The sequence below is a fragment of the Scyliorhinus torazame genome, chromosome X (assembly GCF_047496885.1).
Source record: "Scyliorhinus torazame isolate Kashiwa2021f chromosome X, sScyTor2.1, whole genome shotgun sequence".
Lineage (NCBI taxonomy): Eukaryota > Metazoa > Chordata > Chondrichthyes > Carcharhiniformes > Scyliorhinidae > Scyliorhinus > Scyliorhinus torazame.
Genome location: NC_092738.1, coordinates 28,227,985 through 28,252,118, shown reverse-complemented (window position 1 = coordinate 28,252,118; position 24,134 = coordinate 28,227,985). Strand labels below are relative to the sequence as shown.

General features: G+C 45.4%; 2 protein-coding genes across 7 annotated transcripts in view; one reads left to right on the top strand and one right to left on the bottom strand.

Annotated features, from left to right (window-relative positions):
- The window catches only part of spats2 (spermatogenesis associated serine rich 2), a 172,787-nt gene extending 169,521 nt beyond the window's left edge, over positions 1-3,266 (top strand). For all 4 annotated transcript variants that reach the window (XM_072493893.1, XM_072493891.1, XM_072493890.1 and 1 more), the window contains exon 13: positions 231-3,266. In XM_072493893.1, the coding sequence (XP_072349994.1) occupies positions 231-599 (369 nt within the window). In that variant the 3' untranslated portion in view covers positions 600-3,266. The remainder of the gene's footprint in view (positions 1-230) is intronic.
- Positions 3,267-12,180: 8,914 nt separating this feature from the next.
- mcrs1 (microspherule protein 1) overlaps positions 12,181-24,134 on the bottom strand; it is a 30,802-nt gene continuing 18,848 nt past the window's right edge. For all 3 annotated transcript variants that reach the window (XM_072493886.1, XM_072493887.1, XM_072493888.1), the window contains 7 exons: positions 20,761-20,836; positions 19,769-19,797; positions 18,197-18,289; positions 17,026-17,108; positions 14,417-14,504; positions 13,372-13,499; positions 12,181-12,831 (listed from right to left, as the gene is read on the bottom strand). In XM_072493886.1, coding sequence (XP_072349987.1) covers positions 12,745-12,831; positions 13,372-13,499; positions 14,417-14,504; positions 17,026-17,108; positions 18,197-18,289; positions 19,769-19,797; positions 20,761-20,836 — 584 coding nt within the window. In that variant the 3' untranslated portion in view covers positions 12,181-12,744. The remainder of the gene's footprint in view (positions 12,832-13,371; positions 13,500-14,416; positions 14,505-17,025; positions 17,109-18,196; positions 18,290-19,768; positions 19,798-20,760; positions 20,837-24,134) is intronic.

Below are 24,134 nucleotides of genomic sequence, written 5' to 3'. Positions count from 1 at the left end.
TCCCTACCTGACTTCCCACCTTTAAGACACTCCTTAAAAGCTACCTCTTTGACCAGATTTTTGGTCATGTAGTCTAATATTTGCTTATGTGGATTGGTGTCGTACAACCAAGGGAAAAGGAGCAGAATTGCATATGACCTGTAAGAAGCAAAAGAGGCTGCACTGGGATGTCATGAAGGAAAAACAATATAAAGTGAATCTATTAATTGTGTTGTTCTGCCCTTGAAAAGGTGCCCCATGGAAATAGGAGAGCAGGTTACCGACCTCGAGAGAATAGGATAAATGGCCCAAGCCACTTTGGAAGAAATGAATATAGGAATCGGTACCGGAATGGACCCAAGAATTACTCTGACACTCGATACAACCCACAACCTGCACCCCGTGGTTTTACCACTGATAAGAGCCAAATCTCCGATACTCGATACAACCCACAGCCTACACCCCGTGATGTAACCGCTGATCAAAGCCAAATGACAGCTTCTAATGATATAGCTGCATCTTCTGCCCCCAGGCAGTCCTCCTTACCATCTCCACCTGCCAATATCCTGCCTCAACGTAGGCCAAGGTTAAGTGGGAATGAAACTCCTGTGAACTGCTGAAAGTTTCTGACGTCTAGCACCATGCCAGCGTCCCAGCTAGACATGATAAAACACAAAATGGGTTTACATTCACCTTGTCTGTGCCACCAGTGATTTGTCTTGCAATATTTTTTCTTTTTCCTGGTTTCTAGATCAAATTTTCCACATTTTCACAAGTTTTTGAATTGATAGTGTCTGTCTGTTAATCTCTTCTGGAAGAGGGAGCAGCACTTGGCTGTACCTTAGACATGTTATTTAAACATTGTTGCCTGGTTTGTCATGGTTAAATCAATTAGCTTTACTTTGAACACTAACTTTTTTCGAGAAATCACTATGCATCTCAAACTGTTAGGAATGAAAGTGCCTTCTATCTATAGTGTTCGTCACAACCATTTAACTATCCCAGACCACACTTAAAAATAAAACTCAAAGGACCAAAGACCTTCAAAGTTTGCTGTCATCATTGTGCTAGAGATCACCATCTAATTGTAAAAGGGCACAAATGTGATACTTTCTTTTGTTCTCTATTCGGATGAAACCTTTTAGGAATGAACTGCCTGAAACCTGTATTTTGCGTGCTGGAGATGACAACATGCTAACAGAATGCCAGAACTTCAGTATCATTTTATTTATGTCTGGCTGCATTCACAAAATGATTATAGCAAAGGTGCAAAGTAGTTTACTTTTATACTGACATTGCAGTTACAATTTGAATTTAGTCAGGGCCTGGCTGAGAGTGAGACTTCTTGGGGGAGATTGTCTCTGCTCCCTTTCAAAGTTAGTTCTGGCCCTGACATCAAATTTACATTTTGCAACTTTAGTATCAGTGAGTAGCTGAAACTACTTTGCACTGATGCAAAGTTTGTGATATCTGTGCTGTTGAATTAACTTGTACTTGCTGCTGTTCTGTTACTCCCAGAGCCGTTTCCATATTTGTTCCAGAATAGAAGTCCACTTAGCTCTGAGAAGAGTGAATCTTTCACTGTGGTGATCCTGCAATCCCTCCTAAAATAGGTTTTATATGTCAAAGTTGCAGTGTCGTACCACTAAATGTCGATGATGCACCCCTTTCAAAAAATAATCATCTGGTCTGAACATACCCTTTAACTAATGCGTTCCAGATTTAAGGGAAATCGAACAAGAAGTGACTTCATGTAAACAGGACTATAGATTCCAAATAGTATTGTCAGCAGAAAACCATAAATGGAAGATATAAACAGGAGACCTGTAAATTGGATGCCCTTTGAAGCACTGGTCAACTTTTTTTTTTGCTGTCCTGTGCAGTTTAGAGTAACCAATTATTTTTTTCCAATTAAGGAGCAATTTAGTGTAGCCAATCCACCTATCCTGCACATCTTTGGGTCTTGGGAGTGAAACCCATGCAGACACAGAGATAATGTGCAAACTCCACACGGACAGTGACCCGGGGCCGGGATCGAACCTGGGTCCTCAGTGCTGGAGACAGCAGTACTAACCACTGCACCACCATACTGCCCTCGCACTGGTCAAATTTGACCTGTAGACTTTTTTTTTTTTTTTTTTTGCTGTCCTGTTTTTGAAAAGAATTTTTGTAGATCTTTCTTTTACAGCTTGAATAAATAGATTAACAAAGTTCCTAACTTGGTTGCTTTGATATGATCATAGAATTTACAGTGCAGAAGGAGGCCATTCGGCCCATCGAGTCTGCACCGACTCTTGGAAAGAGCACCCTACCCAAGCCCACCCTATCCCCATAACCCAGTAACCCCACCCAACACTAAGGGCAATTTTGGACACTAAGGGCAATTTATCATGGTCAATCCACCTAACCTGCACATCTTTGGACTGTGGGAGGAAACCGGAGCACCCGGAGGAAACCCACACACACACTGGGAGAACGTGCAGACTCTACACAGACAGTGACCCAAGCTGGGAATCTGCATTTTGGTGGTGAATGATTAGAACCATGCCTGTAATGATGATTCTGTCATTGAGAATGGGAAGTGCAGCACACTCAACAACTTGTGTATTTTTAAACAAAAATAACACACATGTTAAAATGCAATGTCTTCGTCACAGGTGTGATTTTTTTTTTTGTTTCCTCATACTGACCGGAACAACAAAGGCTTTAAAACATTTAGTATCAAATGTTGTTCTCCAGCCCCTTCTAGTTTATTTCTTTTCCAGTGTTCAGATCATTACAAAAGTTTTAACGAAGGAAAAAGCCATGCAGTCTTTTGGATTTATACCTCAGATCATTGTTGTCCAGCCCTTTATACTCTACTGAAATCAAGAATCTTAAACAATTAATTTCATTTCAAAGTTGCAACCGTGTTCATATTCAATGCACTAGGGGCAGTCTATTAAAAGTAGTTACATTAAGGGTTATTGTAATTAACGCTTAGATTTGACGTTGAGAGAGGGGATCATGTCACAGATTCAGAGCACATTTCTGGTAGTACAGCAGTAACCTGTTGGCTACCCAGGACCAGACCAATTATTGAAACCTAGGCTATGGGAGTAATCCATTCTTCAATTTGTTGATTCTTATTTACATGACTGAAACTGAATCCTCCAAACTGTGGTATGTTGGTACAATATGGCTGCATCTCAGGCAGTAATTGCTGTTCCCTCTTAATGTAAGTCTTTTCCTGACTTTTGTCATGTATTTAAAATTTAGTTGATGAATAAAGCAGTATTCTAACCTAACCTGTACAACTGTGACTTTTTCCCCTTAAGTTACATTGAGTCGGGTGGGGGGGGGGGAGAATCTCAAGCAAGACTATAATAATCTTTATTAGTGTCACAAGTAGGCTTACATTAACACTGCAATGAAGTTACTGTGAAAATTCCCTCGTCGCCACATTCCGGTGCCTGTTCGGGTACACAGAGGGAGAATTCAGAATGTCCAATTCACCGAACAGCACGTCTTTCGGGACTTGTGGGAGGAAACCGGAGCACCCGGAGGAAACCCACGCAGACACGGGGAGAACGTGCAGACTCCGCACAGACAGTGACCCAAGCTGGGAATCGAATCCCTGGCGCTGTGAAGAAACAGTGCTAACCACTGTGCCGCCCGACATGCTATCCTTATGGAGAATGTTGTCCCTGGATAAGAGTTTGCTATTACTTAAGTTTGGTTCTTGGAGGGTGGAATTGCAAATGAATCGGATAAAGTGCATTTGCAAGATCAGCCTATGCAATTTTGTAACATTAATACTGATGTTGACTTAACCTTCCTGTTGCCACTTCAAAGTGATTATAGCCTATTTTAGTGAATTCCCTTGGTGGAATGGGCAGGCATGTGGCAGATCAAATTTAATACAGAAGTGTTCAATTAGGAAGAATGAGGAGAGTTAATATAAACTAACGGGTACAATTTTAAAAGGAGTACAGCAGCAGGGAGACCTGGGGCTTCAAATACTGTACAAATCTTTGAAAGTGACAGACATGTGATCCTTGGCTTCATAAAGAGGCAGAGTTATGCTAAACATTTTTAACCACTGGTTGGGCCTCAGCTGGAGTATTGTATTTAATTCTGGGTACAGCGTTTGAGGAGGATGTGGGAGCGTGCTTAATCGGAAATTTGGTGTAGATCTTTGTTTTACTTCCAAGTAACTGGTGAGTGTTCTTTTATCTCCAAGCTATTACTTAATTAGCTAATCAAATAAAACTAATCAAATAAGGTTAAACAAACATGGCAGGTGAGCCATGACTGCAACATGCGAGCTCATGGAATGAATTTCCGTCTCAGACAACCATGTGTCCACATCTTGAGCAGTCAGTGTGACCTGGACACTGTTCCAAGAGGCAGTTGCATCCCTTGGGTTGGGCAGAACTTCAGGTTTGTCAATGTTAGGGGACAGGAGCATGTGGCAGAGTCAGGCAGGTATGGGGGAATCCACATAGAATTTATAGTGCAGAAGGAGACCGTTTGGCCCATCGAGTCTGCACCGGCCCTTGGAAAGACCACCCTACTTAAGATCATGCCTCCACCATATCCCAATAACCCCACCTAACCTTTTGGACACCAAGGAGCAATTTAGCATGGTCAATCCATCTAACCTGCACATCTGCGGATTGTTGGAGAAAACCCACGCATACACTGGGAGAAAGTGCAAACTCCACACAGACAGTAACCCAAGACCAGAATTGAACCCTGGACCTGTGAGACAGCAGTGCTAACCACCATGCCGCCCATGGAGGAACCAGAGTCCCAGATGTTGACCAGCAGGTATGAGGCACTTGCGACCTGTCTGATGAGCAAACAGACCATGGGATCATCATCGTTCAGTTGAATTCCATATTAAGTTTTAAGTAACAAACTCCAAGCACAAGAATCTTAATCTAAAAGTCAGTTAACATAGATGGCTTAATAGCCAATTGGGAAACATACAGAAAAATTTCAAAACGGGCAAAAATATATTCCATTGGAAAAAATCTCAGCATGAAAGATACTTCTGTGGCTAAGGGCATTATTAGTTTAAAAGAGTTTTAAGTTGGAAAGAATAGTAGAAAGCTGTGGATTGGGTGTGTTTTAAAGCAGCACCAAAATTGGAAACTGGAGCCCCACATACCTCCTGTTTAGTGTTAAATTTCAGACTTAATGTGGCTAGAAATGTAATGGCGCATAAATAAATTAAGAGTGGCTGAATCCAGAACAACTGGAGGGAAATGGGGCATAAAAACCATGCCCCCAAAATTTAACGGTCAAATCTTCCTCCGTTCCCCACAGCTGTGATGATACGCTAAGGAGATCCTTTGGTTCACATCCATTCATTGCTGTCAATGGTGACAAGTGTCATAAAAGTCAAAATGCTTTGTATCACACACACACACACGTCAGTTCTCTGTACAGCTATTGCTTTCTATTTAGTGGATATATCTAAAAATATGCATTTACTTTCCCATGTGCTGATGCTCGGCTCAAATCACAAGCCTGCTTTATCACCATCTCCATAAAGATGTTTCCTGCTGCACTATTATTCCGTTTTTCCTTCAACCCTGGATTGGATTGGATTTGTTTTGTTTTTTTTAAATATTTTTATTAACAACACAGTTTTTTCCCCTTACAAACAATAACGCCCCCCCCCCCCCCGTGTAACAAAATAATGCAAAATCACCCTGAGCAAGATATATACATGGCACGATGGTATATTTACAAAGCTTTATACACTGGCTCTTGGCCGCACGTACCGTTTGTCCCCACCCTCCATGCCATCTCCCGCTCGTCCATTCCCTCAAACAATCTCTCATTCTCCCCCCCCCCCCCAGGGTTGCTGCTGCTGACCGACCTCCTTCTAACGCTCCGCGAGATATTCTAGGAACGGTTGCCACTGCCTGTAAAACCCCTGTGCAGACCCTCTCAAAGCAAACTTAATTCTCTCCAATTTTATGAACCCCGCCATGTCGTTAATCCAGGCTAGGGGGCTTCGCCTCCTTCCACAATAGCAAGACCCTTCGCCGGGCTACTAGGGACGCAAAGGCCAGAATTCCGGCCTCTTTCGCCTCCTGCACTCCCGGCTCATCCACTACTACAAATATTGCTAGCCCCCAGCTTGGCTTGACCCGGACTTTCACCACCTGGGATATTACTCCCGCCACTCCTCTCCAGTACCCCTCCAATGCCAGGTGGATTTGTTTATTGTCACGTGTACTGAGGTCCAGTGAAAAGTATTTTTCTGCGAGCAGCTCAACAGATCATTAAGTACATGAAAAGACAAAGGAAATAAAAGAAAATACATAATAGGGCAACACAAGGTACACAATGTAACTACATAACACCGACATCGGATGAAGCATACAGGGTGTAATGTTAATCAGGTCAGTCTATAAGAGGGTCGTTTAGGAGTCTGGTAACAGCGGGGAAGAAGCTGTTTTTGAGTCTGTTCGTGCTTGTTCTCAGACTTTTGTATCTCCTGCCTGATGGAAGTTGGAAGAGTGAGTAAGCCGGGTGGGAGGGGTCTTTGATTATGCTGCCTGTTTTCCCCAGGCAGCTGGAGGTGTAGATGGAGTCAATGGATGGGAGGCAGGTTGTGTGATGAACTGGGCTGTATTCACGACTCTCTGTAGTTTCTTGCAGTCCTGGGCCGAGCAGTTGCCATACCAGGCTGTGATGCAGCCAGATAGGATGCTTTCTATGGTGCATCTGCAAAGGTTGGTATGGGTTAATGTGGACACGCCAAATTTCCTTAGTTTCCTGAGGAAGTATAGGTGCTGTTGTGCTTTCTTGATGGTAGTGCAGACGTGGGTGGATCAGGACAGATTTTTGGAGATGTGTACCCCTAGGAATTTGAAACTGCTAATCATCTCCACTTCGGCCCCGTTGATGCTGACGGGCGTGTACAGTACTTTGCTTCCTGAAGTCAATGACCAGCTCTTTAGTTTTGCTAGCATTGAGGGATAGATTGTTGTCGCTGCACCACTCCACTAGGTTCTCCGTCTCCCTTCTGTATTCTGACTCGTCGTTACTCGAGATCCGGCCCACTTTGGTTGTATCGTCAGCAAACTTGTAGATGGGAGTTGGAACCAAATTTTGCCGCGCAGTCGTGTGTGTACGGGGAGTAAAGTAGGGAGCTAAGTATGCAGCCTTGTGGGGCCCCGGTATTGAGGACGATTGTGGGGGTGTTGTTATTTATTCTTCCTGATTGTGGTCTGTGGGTCAGAAAGTCGAGGATCCAGTTGCAGAGTGAGGAGCCAAGTCAGGTTTTGGAGCTTTGATATGAGCTTGGCTGGGATTATGGTGTTGAAGGAGGAGCTGTAGTCAATAAAGAGGGGTCTTATGTAGGAGTTATTGTTGTCGAGATGCTCTATGGAGGAGTGTAGGTTCAGGAAGATGGTGTCTGCTGTGGCGGTATGCGAATTGCAGTGGATCAAGCGTTCTGGGAGTATGGAGGTGATGCACTTCATGAGCAACCTCTCGAAGCACTTCATTACGACTGAAGTCAGGGCCACCGGACGGTAGTTATCGAGGCACGTTGCCTGGTTCTTCTTTGGCACCGGGGTGTATGATGGTGGGCTTCTTGAAGTAGGTGGGGACTTCGGAGTGGAGTGGGGACAGGTTACAGATGTCCGCGAACACATCTGCCAGTTGGTCCGTGCAGGCTCTGAGTGCACGACCAGGAATCCCATCCGGACCCGTCGCCTTTCAAGGGTTCATTTTCAGGAAAGCCGATTTGACTTTGGAAGCTGTGACGGTGTGTTTTGGGCTGCTGGGGAACTCCATAAGACATAGGAGCGGAAGGCCATTCGGCCCATCGAGTCCACTCCACCATTCAATCATGGCTGATTTCAACTCCATTTACCTGCTCTCTCTCCATAGCCCTTAATTCCTCGAGAAATCAAGAATTTATCAACTTCTGTCTTAAAGACACTCAACGTCCCGGCCTCCACCGCCCTCTGTGGCAATGAATTCCACAGACCCACCACTCTCTGGCTGAAGAAATTTCTCCTCATCTCTGTTCTAAAGTGACTCCCTTTTATTCTAAGGCTGTGCCCCCGGGTCCTAGTCTCCCCTTCTAATGGAAACAACTTCCCAACGTCCACATCCACCCTATCTAAGCCAACTCGACAGCGGATCGTTGATTTCCTGCTCGAACCAAGCATAGAATACATTGAGTTTATCGGAGAGGGGTGCGCTGTTGCTGGAGATGCTGCTCATCTTCACTTTGTAGCTCATTATGCTGTTTATGCCTTTGACAGTTTCCTGTGTTGATTTGCAGTTCGAGAAGCACTGGCCATCCTGATTCCTCATCTACGTGGCCAGCCATTTTTAATGAGTCTCGAGAGTTACAAGCTATTCCATTACTGAAGGAATTGTGGCTAAACCTGAACCTGTTGTCACTTGATGTCCACATACAACTTTTCAAGTATCATTTGCTATGCAAACTGTCAAAGGATAGACAATTTATGTCACAACAAACAAGACTGATCCTAAGAAAGACACCATGATACCCCTTATTGAGAAAGGGAATCTATTAATACCACGATAAGCAATCTGTCTTAATTCCTGACCAGGTACATGGTAATTGCTTGGGGATCTTACCCAGTGTCTATTCACTGAAACTGAAGACAACAGTTTTAGGAGAAGAGAGCCAAATAAATGGGAGATGTAGGCAGAAGCTCAGCAATGGAGTCCCGAGTACATGATTCACATGACAAACATTAGTATTTCCATAAACCTGGAAAGGGATCCACAAATGGAACCTCACCAGTCTGACAAGAAGTAAAAAAGGACCTGTAAGGATGGAACACACTCACACTCTCCCTTGCGGGGAGAGTCCAGACGATCAAAATGAACGTGCTGCCCAGGTACCTCTTGCTATTCAGATCCATCCCGATCTACATCCCCAAGGCCTTTTCCAAAGCACTGGACAAACTAATCATAGAGTTCGTATGGGGGTGGGGGGGGGAAAAGAATGCCAGGATCCCAAAGAAGGTCATACACAAAACAAAATCCAGGGGGGGGGGGGGGGGGGGGGGGGGTTGCCCTCCCAAACCTACAACTTTACCACTGGGTGGCGACAGCAGAGTGAATAAGGGGATGGATCAAGGAGCCAGAAGCCGAATGGGTGCGCGCAGAAGAGGCCACCTGCATGGGGACCTCCCTCCGGGCTCTCACCACGGTGGCGTTCCCATCCCTACTCAAAAAACACTCCAGCAGCCCGGTGGTAATAGCCACCCTCCAGTCCTGGAACCAACTACGGCAACAATTTGGCCTGACCAGAATGTCGGGTAAAGCTCCCATCTGCAACATCCATAGGTTCACGCCAGCGCTGACTGACGCCACCTTCAAAAGGTGGGGACAGGACAGAAGGACACTGACAGTCAGGGACCTATACATGGACGCAGGATCGCAACACTGGGCGAACTGATAAAGAAATTCCAACTAGCCAGGGGGAACGAGCTAAGGTACCTGCAACTAAAAAAAACTTCCTACGAAAGGAGACAGGGACATACCCACATCCGCCACGACAGACACTACTGGAAGAGTTACTGGACGCAAGCATACTAGATAAAGGAAACTGTAGTGACATGTATGACCGACTGGTAGATGGGGCCGACGCCGTACTGGACACAAGAATGAAGTGGGAGGAGGACCCGGGGATCAAAATAGAGTGGGGACTCTGGAGCAAAGCACTGCATAGGGTCAACTCCACCTCCACGTGCGCAAGGCTCAGCCTGACACAACTAAAAGTGGTACATAGAGCCCACTAAACAAGAACCCGTATGAGTAGGTTCTTCCTGGAGGTGGAGGACAGATGTGAGCGGTGCCAAGGAGGCCCAGCCAACCACGCCCACATGTTCTGGTCCTGCCCCAGACTTGTGGAGTACTGGACAGCCTTCTTCGAGGCAGTGTCCAAGGTGGTGGGTGGAGCTACAGATAGACCAGGGGGGGGGGGGGGGGGGGGTTTGCAGGCAGGAGCAGGTAGAGGGAAGAGACAGGCAACAATAGAGAAGAGCCAGGGAGGGGGAGGCAGGGAAACGTTAACAAACTTAACGTCCACAGGAACAGAGAAGACGGGAGGACCGCAGAAGCAGAGGTGCGCAGAAGCGGAACGAGACGACAACGGCAGCGAACTCCGTCTGGGAGAAGCAAGGGACGACAACACTATGAACAGATGCCTACTTGTGTGTGTAAATAATTTGGCCAAGTGTACAGAGCTGCTGCTGCATAATACCGTCCAATGGCTTCTCAGGGAAAATTAAAACGTCAGCAGCAGCAGCGACCCATAGGGGAGTGGGGTCACATCTAGGCAATTGCTATTGTATATTCTCTTTTTGCACTATGTTAATGTTCACTCTATTTAGCAGTTAGGATTATTACTATTTATAATGAAAAACTTTGCAAAACTTTAAAAAATATTTATTTTTTAAAAAGTATTTCCATAAACATCGGCACCTTGTTTGGAGAGTTATTTTTTACTTTTGCGATGGTTGTACATGCTCTGGAAATTTTGTCTTGCTTTAATAAAATTCAAAGTAAATTCAATCAGTTCCATTTAGCAGTATTGAGAGGGTGTGTAACCTATCAAATCCACTGTCTATCTGTTTAAGCTGTGCTAGGACAGGTAAATATCAACAAATGCTGCTCCTCCTCAAAATAGAGTATTTAAATAGTCATACAGCATATAAAGCATCCAGCTTATTTGTCCTTATGCTGGCTCGGAGCTATCCACTTAGTCCCATGCCCTTGCTCTTTTTGAAATATATTCAGTTTTAAAAGCCATTATGGAATTCGCTTCCAGTTTACGTGAAATATTACAATTAAATTTGTGCCACCAGTTATGATCTAATAACCTGCCAGAAACAGAATTCCGTTAGCATCAATCTCAGTGACAACCCCTAAAAATTGGCCTTGTATATCCATACTTAATAAATTCTGTTCTCACACTAGTTGACATCACAGCTGAGAAACTTGGCAGCACTTGTACCAATTTCTCAGCATTATGAGCAAATGTATTCTCTCAAGAATTGAAATTGGGAAGACAAACTGAACTGTGGAAGACTATTCATTACTGCTGCAATATGCCTGGCAAAACGATCAGCAGAACCTACACAATTGTTCTTTTGCCCCAAGGACCTACGTTGGTTTGGTATAAGCATTTACAACAGGAATGGGCAATCTACGATCCCTGGGAGCTTTCGATAATAATCATCTTTGTTGTCACAAGTAAGCTTACATTAACACTGCAATGAAGTAACTGTGAAAATCCCCTCGTCGCCACATTCCGGCACCTGTTCGGGTACACGGAGGGAGAATTCAGAATGTCCAATTCACCCAACAGCACGTCTTTCAGGACTTGTGGGAGAAAACCGGAGCACCCGGAGGAAAGATAATTTAGCCTGACCTCATTAGAAATTACTTAGGGAGGGCAAGGGTTTATGCATAAATTTTAGTTAGATATCCAATCTTGGGCCTCAGATCCAAACCTGGCTCTACTGGATGATGTGAGCCTAGTGGTAGGTCGTGTCAATTTTTTGAAAATGTGTACAATCATTTTCCAAAGTATTGCAAATAAGTCAAAACATCCAATCATCATGAAAAATGCTGGAGATGGCAGTTCTGATCTTACTGTAGCAGTACTTAAGTGTTAGCCAGTTCTCCAATTCCTGCTTAATGTTTCCTGAACCACCCTGAATAGCCTAGCACAGCAATGGGCCAGGTCAAAAGCTGAGGCCCCGAGGGCTGCAGTTTACTCTATCGCTCAAATCTTTCACCACAGATGTCCCTGAACATAGAACATACAGTGCAGAAGGAAGCCATTCGGCTCATCGAGTCTGTACCCACCCACTTAAGCCCTCACTTCCACCCTATCCCCGTAACCCAATAACCCCTCCTAACCTTTTTGGTCACGAAGGGCAATTTATCATGGCCAATCCACCTAACCGGCACGTCTTTGGACTGTGGGAGGAAACCCACACAGACACGGGGAGAACGTGCAGACTCCGCAGAGACAGGGACCCAGCGGGGAATCGAACCTGGGACCCTCGCACTGTGAAGCCACAGTGCTATCCAATTGTGCTACCGTGCTGCCCAAACAAGGAAACGCAAACAATGCCCAGAGAGCTGTGAAGCCATTTTGCTACAAGTTTTGTAAAAAAGGTCTGTATAAATCAGAAGTGGAGAAACGGTTGTTTTTTCTTTTTAATTTTGGGAATTGAAAGATTACCAAAATGAAATCACTGCAACAGGTTTTAGTAGAGTGGCAATGGAGTAGTGCATATGCAGAAATGAAAGATGCAGCTAAAAACATTTTTACGTATCTATAATCTATTCATGAACAATTTAACTGAATACAGAAACAACTTAGTGAAAATGTTACCTCCTTATACTGTGAATTAATATCCATGGTTTAATTCTATTAAATAACATACAAAAAATTGTGACAGAACATGGGAAAGAATTTGTGAAAGTGACGAAGAACATTCGAGCTATTCAGCATCATTTTTCATCCACTTGGTCCATGCAAGGCGAAAGCAACACCTTCACTTGCCTATTGACGGGTGCTAGGTCAGTAACAGCAAATGGCTCTGGTCCTGTGTTTGTTAATCTGTCTAAATTTAGATAACAGTTTTTACAGTCCAGAGATCAGGAGGCTTACAAATTCCTGGCCACCAATAATGACGCCTTCATCATTATTTCCAGTGAACATTGGCGGTTTACTCAGGGACTGGAATCTTCCCCTCACTGCTGGTTCATTTTGGCAGCCTCAGCCCTGATTAGCGCAATCAGATCCTGGTTAATTAAAAATACAAAACGAAGGCCAGCAATCTACAAAAAGACAGGAAAACAAATTTATTTCACAAGCTTTCAATGCGAGAAATGTTAACTTAAAACAAATTTCTTCCATCTATTGGTTAATCGCTCACTGAAGATTACCAATCCACATTCTACCCATTACCTGCTTACAGTAACAGTTCCATATCATTCACAAATATTTTGAAGAACAAAGGTCCCACAAAATACACACTGCAACACCATTGGCTACTTATCTCCCCTAGGAACGTTTTCAAAACCTTACTGAAATTCCAAGTGAACTACATCTATTGGATTAACCATGCTCATGAGCAAAGATATTTATATTGAGGCTCAAATTGTCCCTTTCTGCAATAATTTTTTTTTATTTGTGCGACACTCTTCACAACACATCAAATATTCCCGTAACAGCCTCCCCGAACAGACGCCGGAATGTGGCGACTAGGGACTTTTCACAGTAACTTCATTTGAAGCCTACTTGTGACAATAAGCGATTTTCATTTTCATATTTGACAAGTGCAAGATGATTCATCTAGTTTCTGACACGACACTTACTTCAACGACAGAATTGTTGTTCAATTTCCATTTATTTCTACTCAGTACAGGCCTACCATCGATGTAGATGGGACGTCGGCCTTCATTAGCAATGAAGAAGTCTCCGTTGTTCTTCAGTTTTATTATACCTTGAAGACAAAAATTCATTTCAAAAGTAAATATCATCCCCCAGCCATTTGATATACATTGCTACACAAAAGGTTATCATTTAGCATTAATTAGAACCTCTCTTGGGCCATGTCTTATTATCTAGCTAAGATTCCTATTTGCTCCTACTCAGCTGCTACTTGAAAATGAAAATCGCTTATTGTCCCAAGTAGGCTTCAATGAAGTTACTGTGAAAAGCCCCTAGTCGCCACATTCCGGCACCTGTTCAGGGAGGCTGGTACGGGAATTGAACCGTGCTGCTGGCCTGCCTTGGGCTGCTTTCAAAGCCAGCGATTTAGCCCAGTGTGCTAAACCAGCCCCTATAAACTCTCCCCATCGGGGAATTGAACCCCGGTCTCCCGCGGGGATACTAACCACTATACTAACGAGGAACTTCACATTAGAACAAGGAGAGCATGGTGGCGCAGTGGGTTAGCCCTGTTGCCTCACGGCGGCGAGGTCCCAGGTTTGATCCCGGCTTTGGGTCACTGTCCGTGTGGAGTTTGCACATTCTCCCCGTGTTTGCGTGGGTTTCGCCCCCACCACCCAAAAAAGATGCACAGGCTAGGCGGATTGGCCACACTAAATTGATCCTTAATTGGAAAAAATTAATTGAGTACTCTAAATGTAAAAACAAGGAGAGCCAATCTAAAAATCCAGGCAGCTACAATACCAGCATTAATCAACCTCCCAAAAAAACCAAGTTTAAATTCCAAATGTCCAGTGACAAATGTATTTCTCAGAATTCTACCAGTCAATCACTTTGGGAGGAGACACAAGAAAGGGAGAATTGGGAGTGGGATTAGTAGTAGCTCTACTAAAAAATAGATATCAATTGGTCCAAAGTTTGCGGTCACCTAGCAACAAGTGCAAGATGGAAGAACTTGCTCATCATTACCTTGCCTTCTCGAGATTTTCCATGCTGGTCCTTCGAGAGAGAGGTCAACATCAATTTGATTATCTTTTGTGGCTCTACCCAGTGTTATCTGTTGAGAAGAAATGCACTTGTTAAATGGGGAGGGGAGACGACATTCAAAGAGGGGGCCGTTTTGGAAAAGAAATCGGGACGGATTGGGATGAATATATGACGTCACCTGTCCCAAGTCCTTAAAGATTCAGCATTTTTGTGATTTTTCCCATCACAGAAATCGGTGTTCACAATCCAGCAATGACACTGAATTAGTAACACACAAGGCTGAAGACCATAATGGTTAATGGCCATAAAAGCTACATTGTGCCTATATTATTAAAGGGATGGTATATATTTTGTTTGGATTTATACAAGTTCTGATATACAGTGTTGATATCTTCACAATTCCCCTATCTGCTCCTTCAGGTATGCATTTCAAGGTCATTAGTCCTGGATAACCATTCATGCAGGCAGCATCATCAGCTGCAGTAGCTGGAGCTCTTTCCGAGCTCGAGCAACATCGGGTGCCATTGCGATGCAACTGTGAGGTTGAGAGCTTCATGGATGTGGTCACCTCACAGCTTAAGCGTACACAAGGAGAGGAAATGGGTGACCACCAGACAAAACAAGGAGGACTAGGCAGGCAATGCAGAAGTTCGGAGTACATCTCTTTACAGCCAGTGCTCTGTTCTGGATACTAGAGAGTGATGGTTCCAGAGGATTCTTCTGGGAAGTGCAGGAAGAGTTGTCATTATGGCCAGCTGTACAAGGGTAAGAGGAAGACTGGGAAAGCAATAGTGAGAGGATTTAATGGCGTCTCTGTGGCTGCAGACATGAATCTATATTGTATGTTGCCTCTGGGTGTGAGGGTCAAGGATGTCACTTAGCAGCTGCAGAACACTCAGCAGGATGAACAGCTAGCTGGTGTGGTCCGTATTGGTATGGGTGGAAAAAGGGATTAGGGCCCTGCAGCCACATTTTAGGGAACTAGGCAAGAATCTAGCAAGCAAGACTTCAAAAGCTGGTCATTGCTGGATTATTCCCAGTACCATGTGCTAGTGAACATAGAGGAGGGAAGAACAGGTGAATGTGAAGCTGGAAAGATGGTGCAGGAAGAACTTTAGATTCCTGGGACATTAGGACAATTCTGGGAGAGATGGCAAGCGGCAAGGCAGATTGAAAAAGTGGTTAATAAAGCATGCAGGATTCTGGGGCTTTATAAATAGGGGCAAACAATACAGAAGCAAGGAGGTTATGTTAAAGCTGGTTCAGCATCAACGAGAGCACGGTGTTTAGTTCTGGGTACCACACTTCAGGAAGGTTATGAAGGGTTCAGAGAGTGCAGAAAAGTTTCACGAGAATGGTTCCAAGGATGAGGGACTTCTGTAATGTGGGTAGACTGGAGAAGCTGGGACTTCTCCTTTGAGCAGGTTGAGAGGATTTGACGGAGGTGATAATATCATGGAGTAGATGGAGAGAAATTCTTCCCAACGGCAGACAGTTTGAGTACGAGAGGACACAGATTCACGATGATTGGCAAAAGAAGCAACAACACAATGAAGATAAACATGTTTTAATGCAGCAAGTAGTTCGGATGCGGAGTGCACTGCATTGAGCTCTGGGTTTCAGAGCTCGAGTAACTTTGGTCATCACTGTGGTGCATCTATGAGGTTGAGAGCTTTACAGGTGTGGTCACCCCACAGCAGGACCAGTCAAGACCTCTAAAAGAAAGCATTGGATAATTATCTGGAAAGAAAGAAATTTGACGGTCTAAGGCAGTGTTCTTCAAACTTTATTTTCCCCGGGGACCCATTTTTACCAACCGGCCAACCTTCGGGACCCAACCCGGCCGACCTTCGCAACCCACGCCGGCCGACCTTCGTGGCCCACGCCAGCCGACCTGCGCGACCCACCATTTTCTCTTACCTTGTTTGTTGCTGACAAAAATAGAGGAAATGGTTTTGGGTCCCTTTGGCCCCAATGGTACCTTTGGCCCCCCCGAACTTGAAAAAAAAAGGCTGCGACCATATATTTTTTTATTTTTTTTTTTTTAATATAAATGCTGCCGCACTGCGCATGCGCACTGATGATTGGGCATTTCATGCGCAGTGCGGCTGATTTTTTAAAAAATCTGTTCCTGGCCATTTTGAAGACCGCTTGCAGCCGACATTATTAAAAGCCGGCTGTTGTGCGCGTATTTGCGCGATCGGGAGCGCCACGATGGACGGCTCCGCGACCCTCCCGACACCCGCCCGCGACCCACCCCCGAATTTGACAATGCCTGGTCTAAGGGGGAAGAGAGATGAGAGTAGGACTAGTCGAGTTGCTCTTGCAGAGGGTCAATAAAATAGGTCAAATGGCCTCCGTCTGTGCTTTAATCAATTCTGTAATCTTATAATGGAGGAGCTCAGAACACCAAAAGATGGAAACTCTGCCTGTCTGACATAGACAGTTCTGGAGAAGGCTCCTGTTCAAAATTACCGACTGACCTGCAGGACATTTGCAGTTTTTAAAACGGTCCCTGTGTCTTCAAAACTGAAACAAAATGACCAATACACGCTACAACCATCTACACATCAATCAAAATATTGCCTTACCTCTCGAGACCTCATCAAATATCTGACCATTCTGCCTCGTAAAACAGCAAGCGTCTGGTTATCAAAGTCAGGAGAGCTGATACCTTAAGGAAACAAAATTGGGTCATTTTATAGTCGGGCCTTTTCTAGAGGGAATATTACCATTATAAAAATTATGCACATTTTTCAAATGCTCCTTACAAATCATTGCCTCAATAAAATTCTGGCAACTATTGTTCTTTGAGGAAGTAAAGTTGAACTTTCTCATGCTGATAATTTTTAATATAATTTACATCATCGGTTAGAATTCATAGAAATATCAGACGACACCTGCTCACCGTGGCCAGAGATTAGTGACCAATGTGAGGAGGTAAGATGGGGCTGTGATGGACACTGGGGATATTCTTGGCAGCGTTGTAATAAGAGTTTCCACAATCATCTCCCAAAGCGATAAACAAAAACATTCTTTCATATATTTGACAAATGCAGTGGATTGTAAACACAGCTATAGTGGTAGCATTTTGGAGTGAAGAATTTGTTTTATTTCTTGTGACTTGTGTGTACCACAGCCATGATGCTATTAGGGTTGTCACCACCAGCTTATACAAATAAATGCTGTTCTTTCATATATAAATTTAGAGTACCCAATTCTTTTTTTTGCAATTAAGGGGCAATTTAGTGGGATCAATCCACCTACCCTGCACATCCTTGAGTTGTGGGGGTGAGACCCACGCAGACACAGGGAGAATGTGCAAACTCCACACAGACGGTGACCCGGGGCCGGGATCGAACCCGGATCCTCAGCGCCGTAGCCACTGCGCCATTGTGCCGCCCAACAAATGAATGCTGTGAACCAGTCTATGAACGAGCAAAGGGGAAACCCTGGGTACTCCGCATTCTGTCATTCAATTTCACAGCTGGTTTGAGCATCAAGATGCTGTTCCAATGTGCCAATCCTGGTGGGGTATTCTCAAACACATGATGCGGCAAAGCAGGTTTTGTGCAGTGGGACATAGAACCATAAAAGTTCTCCAATTGAAGTATCAAAAATCACAAACATTCCTAACATTTCCAATGTGACTGTTTCATGGAGTGACTGCTTTGCTGAGGCTCCTGCAGCTTGAGATATACCCAAAAATCAAATGGTTTAGTGATGCCAATGGGACCCTTCAGTCACTGTTTGCTCTTTCACCTGTGACACTGTCAACAAGAACCTGCCACTTCGGGAGCTCCTGCTCCAGCTGCCGAATCTCTCGCTTCTGACGCCGATCTGCAAGCGTGAGTTCTGGAATAAAAACACAAAAACTGTGGGCTTTTTTTTTTTATAAAAAGAATCAGAGCAACTTGTTGCAGCATAGATTTTCAGGCAAAATGTAAACTGGCTAATGGCTTGCTCGACAACATGGGCCATGGCAGAGCAGGAAGATGTTGGATCAGCACTGAAAGAAATGCCAGTCGGCATTTTTCATCCATCCCACACTATGCGTCAAGATCTTTGAACAAGCATCGAAAAGTAATTCAGTCCCCCCATCCAGGCCGAAATAACAGCACCGCATCACCTCCCCACCTCCATTGCAGCAAACTCTCTCAATAATTCCAGGACATTTGCATCCCTACCTAGGAATCACAGAATTGTCACAAGAGGCCATTCGGCCCCTCGGGTCTGCACAGGCCGTCCAAATGAACAATTCCATCCTCCTGCTTTCTCCAACCCCCCCCCCCAAAAAAAAACCTGCATATTCTTTTGAAATAACAGTCAAATTCCCTTTTGAATGCCTCGATTGAACCGGTCTCTACCACACTCCAGCATAACCACTCATTGCATGAAAAGGTCTTTCCTCGTTCTCGTACCAATTTTGCTTCCTTTGCCAATTACTTTAATTCTCTGCCCTCTGCTTCTCAATTCTTTCACAAGTGGGAACAGTTTCTCCCAATCCGCTGTCCAGGTCCTTCATGATTTTGAACATCTCTTTTGCATCTCAGCCTCGTCTCCAATTTAATATACTCCATATATTAAATCAGTATTAAATAACTTCACAACATTAGTTCGACATTTGTCTCTTGGATACCTTCAACAACAAATGAAAAATATAAAACCAACCATTCACTATAACACACTAACGCCATGGCTCAGAAACACACTTATGAAGGCATTAAAGCTCCTAGGAGTACCTGGTCCCTGTTACTAGAGACCAATTACACTCCAGTTGAAATACGGTCTTGTGTGGAGTTTGCACGTACCCCCCTGTCTGTGTGGGTTTTCTCCGGTTTCCTCCCACAGTCCGAAGAGGTGCATGTTACGTGGGGTTATGGGGATAGGGCTGGGGAGAGGAATAAGTAGGGTGCTCTTTTCAGAGGGTCGGTGCAGATTTGATGGGCCAAATGGCCTCCTTCTGCACTGTAGGGCTTCTATGATTCAAGGAAGTGTCAATGAGCAGCTGTGAATTATATGGCAGTGTTATCTTTCACAGCTTCCTTTTGAACCATACAGGGTCACACAATCACAACATGCCGACCATGTCCCTGAACAAAAGAATAACTGCACACAACAATCTAAATGCTCGCAGAACATCAAACAGTTGAACTCAAGTTTGAAAGAGTGGATAAGAAATGCTTGTGACAAAACACCATCAAAAACAGGATGCAATAAAGACCTTCAAGATACATTGACATGGCAGGAACCATGTGACCTTGGTGTGGACTCTGGATAATTAGCTTTAACAGCAAACATTTCATCACCACATACTGGAATTTGGCAACCTACCATGTTCCAGGACATCATCTCTTGTTTCTCTGGGAAAGGAATATAAAAAAAAGTATTACACAGTATTCTACTGCAGCCAAGATGCCTCCCCCTTCACTTCATGACCAGGTTCATGCCCCTGCCCTGAAGGACCCGACTCATTCTCATGTGGTTCGACAGGCACTTCAGGCCCAGCAGTGCCTCACTCACTCAAATCATCTTTGCAATGTGCACCACAGTCTAAGAAGCACATTTAGCCATTTTCACAGGGAGTGGAGGTGGGAAGGGAAAAAAAGTACGATCTCTGAAATGGCCCAATTCAGAAGCCCTGTTCCAGGCTGTCCCATTTGAATCAATATAGGTAAAATGCAGCCTCAGGTTTCTTATCGTCAGCAATGGCGTTGTTACTTACAGAAAGCTGAATCGGCACTTGTCAGGGTAGGAATCAGAGCTTTCGATAAGTCAGTCCAAATCCTCATCATATTAACCCCCTAGTTCGCAAGAAACCATGATTTTGTATTAATGTCTCGCAGCAATGTTCCACCCCAGATTGCCAACTGTCAACAGTAAAGCTCCCTCTGCCTCAGGAAGAAAATATAAACCTTAAAAACACAGCCGAGCTGTGGAGACAGCTGAAGGTAGAAGGGGGTCAAGGAGAAGACGCCTCGACCTTTCTTTCGCCCAAAGATTGGAATTTCTTTTGGCCCAGGTCTCTCCATTGCTCTTTGTGCTATTCATTACCACATGACTAAGATTCATAAGTCCAATGAGGTTTTTGCGCAAACCCGCACACTAGAAATCAGGTTGAGACTTATCCCAAATTAGGTTGTTACACCCAAAAACAAACTCTCTTCCTGCTGGATTCAACCCCAGGACCCAGGAGGTAAACGGCTAACATCCCACCTCTTATTATGTCACTGCTCAAGAGGTCATTTTGACAAGAATATAAATCGGGGGATACAGAGAAATCACATTCACAGTTTCCCAATGTATACAAATCTTGGTATTCTTACTTGAGTTTGCTGTCATCAATCATGTCTTCCGCATCAGAAAAATTCAAAACTTGATCTCCCTTCGGTAATGGTTGGACTAAAAAGAGTAAAGAACCAGTCGTGAAAACACAGTAAAGTCACCACACCAGGTTAATGTGTAATTGCTTTAATGAACAGCAGAAAAGCAGATAACTCTTTAAAGTAACAATGTCCAAAAATATTTCATAAAGACGAAAGCAGACATTGAGTGACCAAAGGGCGAGGGCTTCAGTGGGTCAGTGCAGACGCGATGGGCCGAATGGCCTCCTTCTGCACTGTATGTTCTATGTATCTAGGTAAAGGAGTGCTCAGAAAATGAGGAAACTGAAGTGTGTGTGTGGGGGGGGTGGGGGGGAGGAAAGAGAGAGAGGGAGAGAGGGAGAGAGGGAGAGAGGGAGAGAGGGAGAGAGGGAGAGAGGGAGAGAGGGAGAGAGGGAGAGAGGGAGAGAGGGAGAGAGGGAGAGAGGGAGAGAGGGAGAGAGGGAGAGAGGGAGAGAGGGAGAGAGGGAGAGAGGGAGAGAGGGAGAGAGGGAGAGAGGTAAAACAGGGCTTAGGTGAGCATTCCAGAATGCAGGGTGGAGACAGCTGAAGGCCACATGGCTGAATGTAGAAGGATCGAGGGGAAGATGCCTACAGCTTTCTTTAGCCCAAAGATTGGAATTTCTTTTGGGCCAGGTCTCTCCACTGCTCTTTGTGCTATTCACCAATGGGAGACAGATGAATTATACTCAATTTTCCGTAACTTTTTATTGCCCCTTCCTGTCAGGTACAAGTCAAGTAGCAATATTCACTCCCAGATTCAAAACAATACCCTGTGATTAGGATCCAGCTCATCTGCTTGGTTATGCCAGCCTGACCTTTTTTTTTTAATATAAACTAATTAATTTTTCATCAATCCTGAAGGCATGAACTCCCACCAGGCAACAAATCTATCAGATGCTGGGTGCCCTCTGCTATTTCACTCAATGCACCTCATGCTGGTCAACATTCACCATCTTGGCGCGCTAGACAGCAAGTGTCAACATACTTTTTTTTTTTTTTTTTTATAACTTGTAAGGGGTGGGGGACATCAGATAAGTCATTGTTAGTGAGTCACTGATCAGTAAGGTTCAGGGCGACTTCCGGGTGCGGTGATGACCAGCTAAGTCGCACGTTTCGGCAGCTCCCAGTGGAAAGGACTTTTGGGCTCTTGATAGGAGCCCCAACGGTAATTTTCACGGCTAAAAACACTGTGCGGTAAACCAGAAGGGAATCCCCCCTGGACACGGATGAAAAAGGAGAGGAAAGTGGCCGGATTGCGGTGGATCCTCTAGAGCAGCAGCAAGGAAGGCAAGCACAAAGCAAGATGGCGTCGGAAGGAGGCAGTTTAATATGGGGCCCTGACCAACAAGAGTTCCTGCGGCGTTGCGTGGAAGAACTTAAAAAGGAGATGAAGAAGGAGCTGTTGGCCCCGATATTACAGGCGATTGAAGGGCTAAAGGAGGAGCAAAAGACCCAGGAGCAGGAGCTTCGGGTCGTGAAGGCAAAGGCTGCTGAGAATGAGGACGACATACAGGGCCTGGTGGTGAAGACAGAGATGCACGAGGCACAATAGAAAAGGTGTGCGGAAAGGCTGGAGGTGCTGGAGAATAATGCGAGGAGGAAGAATCTAAGGATTCTTGGTCTTCCTGAAGGTGCAGAAGGGGCGGACGTCGGGGCATATGTGAGCACGATGCTGCACTCGTTAATGGGATCGGAGGCCCCGACGGGCCCATTGGAGGTGGAGGGAGCCTATCGAGTTATGGCGCGAAGACAGAGGGCTGGAGAAATTCCTCGAGCCATAGTGGTGAGATTTCTCCGATATAAGGACAGAGAGATGGTCCTCAGATGGGCAAAGAAAACTCGGAGCAGTAGGTGGGAGAACGCGGTGATCCGCGTATATCAAGATTGGAGTGCGGAGGTGGCGAGAAGGAGGGCAAGCTTTAATCGGGCCAAGGCGGTGCTGCACAAAAGGAAGGTTAAATTTGGAATGCTGCAGCCGGCAAGACTGTGGGTCACACATCAAGGGAAACACCACTACTTTGAAACGGCAGAAGAGGCGTGGACATTTATTGTCGAGGAGAAACTGGAATAAGCGGGCTAGAAAAAGAACGTTTGGGACAAAGTGGTGGGGCGAATATGTGGGGTGAAGAGATGATTTCTCAAGTTGTTAATCCTGCGACCCTGTAACTTTTCTCTCTTCCCCATGCCGTGGGGGGGGGGGGGGGGAAAGAGGATGAGGAGCTGGGGGCGCCGGCCATTGGGGGCGGGGCCAAATGGGAAGCGCGGGCTTTGTTCCCGCGCTATGGTAATCATGGTGGGAACAGGGAAGCAGGAAGGAGGGGGCCTCGCACAGTGGGAGCCGAGGTCACGGGGGGAAGCCGAGGTCGGCCAGAGTTTGCTGACTTCTGGGAGCAACATGGGGGTGCAATTACGATAGCGAGGGATCTAGCGGGGGGGGGGGTTAACTGGGTTGCTGCTGCTGGGGAGAATGGGGAGCTGGTATGGGGTGGGGTGGTCGGGGCGGGAGGGCGCCGTTGGGGGGGGGAGATACGGCTACGTGGGAACCGGGTGAGGAGCTGGATTGAAAAAGGAGATGGCTAGTCGACAAGGGTGGGGGGGTAAAGAGCCCCCCAACCCGGCTGATCACGTGGAATGTGAGAGGGCTGAACGGGCCGATAAAGAGGGCACGGGTACTCGCACACCTAAAGAAACTTAAGGCAGATGTGGTTATGCTGCAGGAGACGCATCTGAAACTGATAGACCAGGTCAGACTACGCAAAGGATGGGTGGGGCAGGTGTTTCATTGGGGGCTAGACGCAAAAAACAGGGGGGTGGCTATACTAGTGGGGAAGCGGGTAATGTTTGAGGCAAAGACCAAAGTGGCGGATAGTGGGGGCAGATACGTGATGGTGAGTGGCAAATTGCAAGGGGAGGCGTTGGTCTTAGTGAACGTATATGCCCCGAACTGGGATGATGCCAACTTTATGAGGCGTATGTTAGGACGTATCCCGGACCTAGAGGTGGGGAAGTTGGTAATGGGTGGAGATTTTAATATGGTGCTGGACCCAGGGCTGGACAGATCGAGGTCCAGGACCGGAAGGAGGCCGGCTGCAGCTAGGGTGCTTAAGGACTTTATGGAGCAGATGGGAGGAGTAGACCCCTGGAGATTTAGTAGACCTAGGAGTAAGGAGTTTTCGTTTTTCTCCTATGTCCACAAGGTTTATTCACAGATAGAGACTTTTTTGTTTTGGGAAGGGCACTGATCCCGAAGGTGACGGGGATGGAGTACACGGCTATAGCTATTTCGGATCACGCTCCACATTGGGTGGACCTGG